Raw genomic sequence first — 2054 nt, 5'->3', positions numbered from 1 at the left:
TAAACAAGCTTTGGCGCTTGCGGGACGAAATCGTGTTATTCTTTCTCCCTTCCCGCCATCCCGATTTATTTAATTATATATATATATATATATATACTTTTTTTTTTTTCGAGCAAAGGGACACAAACATTTCTGGATGCCACAAAGCCTGGAAATAAAGTAAAAATTAGGGAGGAAAAAAAAAAAAAGAGGAAATATTTCCTACCTTAAAACACAACAGGAGATGGGGGGAACGAGGAGAGGGAAGGGGAGAAGTTTCGGAGGGGGGGGAGCTGGGAAGGGGCCGTTTGCTTCGCGACTCTTCCCCCCACCCCCCTCCCCGGCACACTTTAAAAATGACAGCTGCTCAGGGTTGTGATTTTACTGGAAAAGTTCTGGGCCGGCTGCAGGAGCGGCTCGTGTGCCAGGCTGACCTGGGGCTGTGCCGGGGCCAAGGCGGGACTGAGCACGGCCAGGACCTGCGCCGGGGGGCCCGCCTGGCCGGCGGGGTAGGGCGCGGCGGGCGCGGCGCTGGGGTTGGTGCTGGGCGGCGGGGGCACGGCCCCCCCGATGATGTTGTCTATGGAAAAAGAGGGCCGAGAGGGGTGGTTGGTGCTGCCGCCGCTGCCACCGCCGGGCGTGGGGTCCGGCTTCAGGGTCTGGAGGAGGGCGGCGGGCAGGGCGGTAGGGCTGAGCTGGGGGTGGTAGAAGGACTTCCTGCAGTTCAGCTCGCCGCCCAGGAAGGAGGGCAGCCCCGAGGCGGCGGAGAAGACCGAGGCGGCGGCGGGAGGCGGCGGAGCCGGTAACGGGCAGTGCGGCGCCGGGAAGGGGAAGGCGCCCGCAGCGCCGCCGCCTCCGCCACCAGCGTGGTGGTGGTGGGGATAGCCCTGGAGCTGCAGGCCGTAGTTGTAGCCGTAGGGTCCGTAGGCGAAGCCGGGCAGGAAGGCGGCGGGGTCGGCGGCCCCGGCCCGTAACAGCAGCTCGGGGTGCGGCGGGTGCAGCTGCTGCTGCCGCTTGAAGCGCTTCCTCCGGCGCAGGAAGCTCCCGTTGTCGAACATGTCGGCGGACTCGGGGTCCAGCGTCCAGTAGTTGCCCTTGCCCGGGTTGCCGGGCTCCCGGGGGATCTTGACGAAGCAGTCGTTGAGGGAGAGGTTGTGGCGGATGCTGTTCTGCCAGGCGGGGAACTTTTCCCGGTAGTAGGGGAAGCGCCCGCTGATGAACTCGCAGATCTCGCTCAGCGTCAGCCTCTTCTTGGGGCTCTGCAGGATGGCCATAGTGATGAGGGCGATGTAGGAGTAGGGCGGCTTCACCAGCGGGTTCTTGCCTCCGGCGCCGCCGCTGCCCGCGGGCGCCTTCTCCCCGGGCGCGGCGCCGCGGGCACACGCCGGCTCCGAGCCGCCGGCGGGGGAGAGCCGCTCCGGGGACCCCCCCATGCGCGCCTTGGCGGCCCCGCTCCGCGGCAGGGCGAGCCCCAGCGGATCGCCGCCGTCCTCCTCGTCGTCGTCCTCCTCGTCGTCGTCGTCCTCCTCCTCATCGCTGTACTTGCTCCCATCCTGGGGCGGGCCCACCACGTCGATATCCGCATCCTCCACCTCCGAGAGCGGCTCTTCCTCCGGGGAGCGCTCAGACATGATCCCGCAGCCGCCGCCGCTGCTGCCCAAAGTCATTGTTGTGCGGCCGGAGCGGCCGGGGCCGGGCTCCCCCCCCACCTAGCGGCAGCTCCCGGGATGGGCCCGGGGCCGTGCCGGAGGGCTGCGGCCGCCGCTGGGACTCCGCGCCCCGGCGCCGCCGCTCTGCGCCCCGCTCGCCGCGCCGCTGCTGGCGGGGCCGCGGCAGAGCTGCGGGGTGGTGGCTGCGGAGGGAGGGGCGGTGGAGGGGGCGCGGGGCGGGGGCGGAGGGACGGGACTCCCCGAGGGTGGGCAGGCAGCTTGGAAGCAGCGATAATAAATACTGGTAATAATGATAATAAAAGGAGAGAGAGAAAAAAAAAATGGGGGGAGGAAAAAAAGCGGGGGGTGCGGCGGCTCCTTGGCAGGGCTGGGGGAAGGGAGGGGGAGGGAAGAAAGGGAAGAAAG

The 2054-nt window shown here is 66.9% G+C and overlaps 1 protein-coding gene across 1 annotated transcript; it reads right to left on the bottom strand.

Annotated features, from left to right (window-relative positions):
* Window positions 1–232: 232 nt before the first annotated feature.
* Window positions 233–1678, bottom strand: FOXD2 (forkhead box D2). Its single transcript, XM_065657181.1, has one exon. The coding sequence runs from the start codon at window positions 1644–1646 to the stop codon at window positions 330–332; it is 1317 nt and encodes a 438-aa protein (XP_065513253.1). The 5' UTR covers window positions 1647–1678; the 3' UTR covers window positions 233–329.
* Between the last annotated feature and the right edge of the window lie 376 nt (window positions 1679–2054).

Source organism: Caloenas nicobarica, chromosome Z, assembly GCF_036013445.1.
Source record: "Caloenas nicobarica isolate bCalNic1 chromosome Z, bCalNic1.hap1, whole genome shotgun sequence".
Classification (NCBI taxonomy): domain Eukaryota; kingdom Metazoa; phylum Chordata; class Aves; order Columbiformes; family Columbidae; genus Caloenas; species Caloenas nicobarica.
Note: the sequence above shows the minus strand (reverse complement) of the source record. Positions and strands in the feature narration are given on the sequence as shown.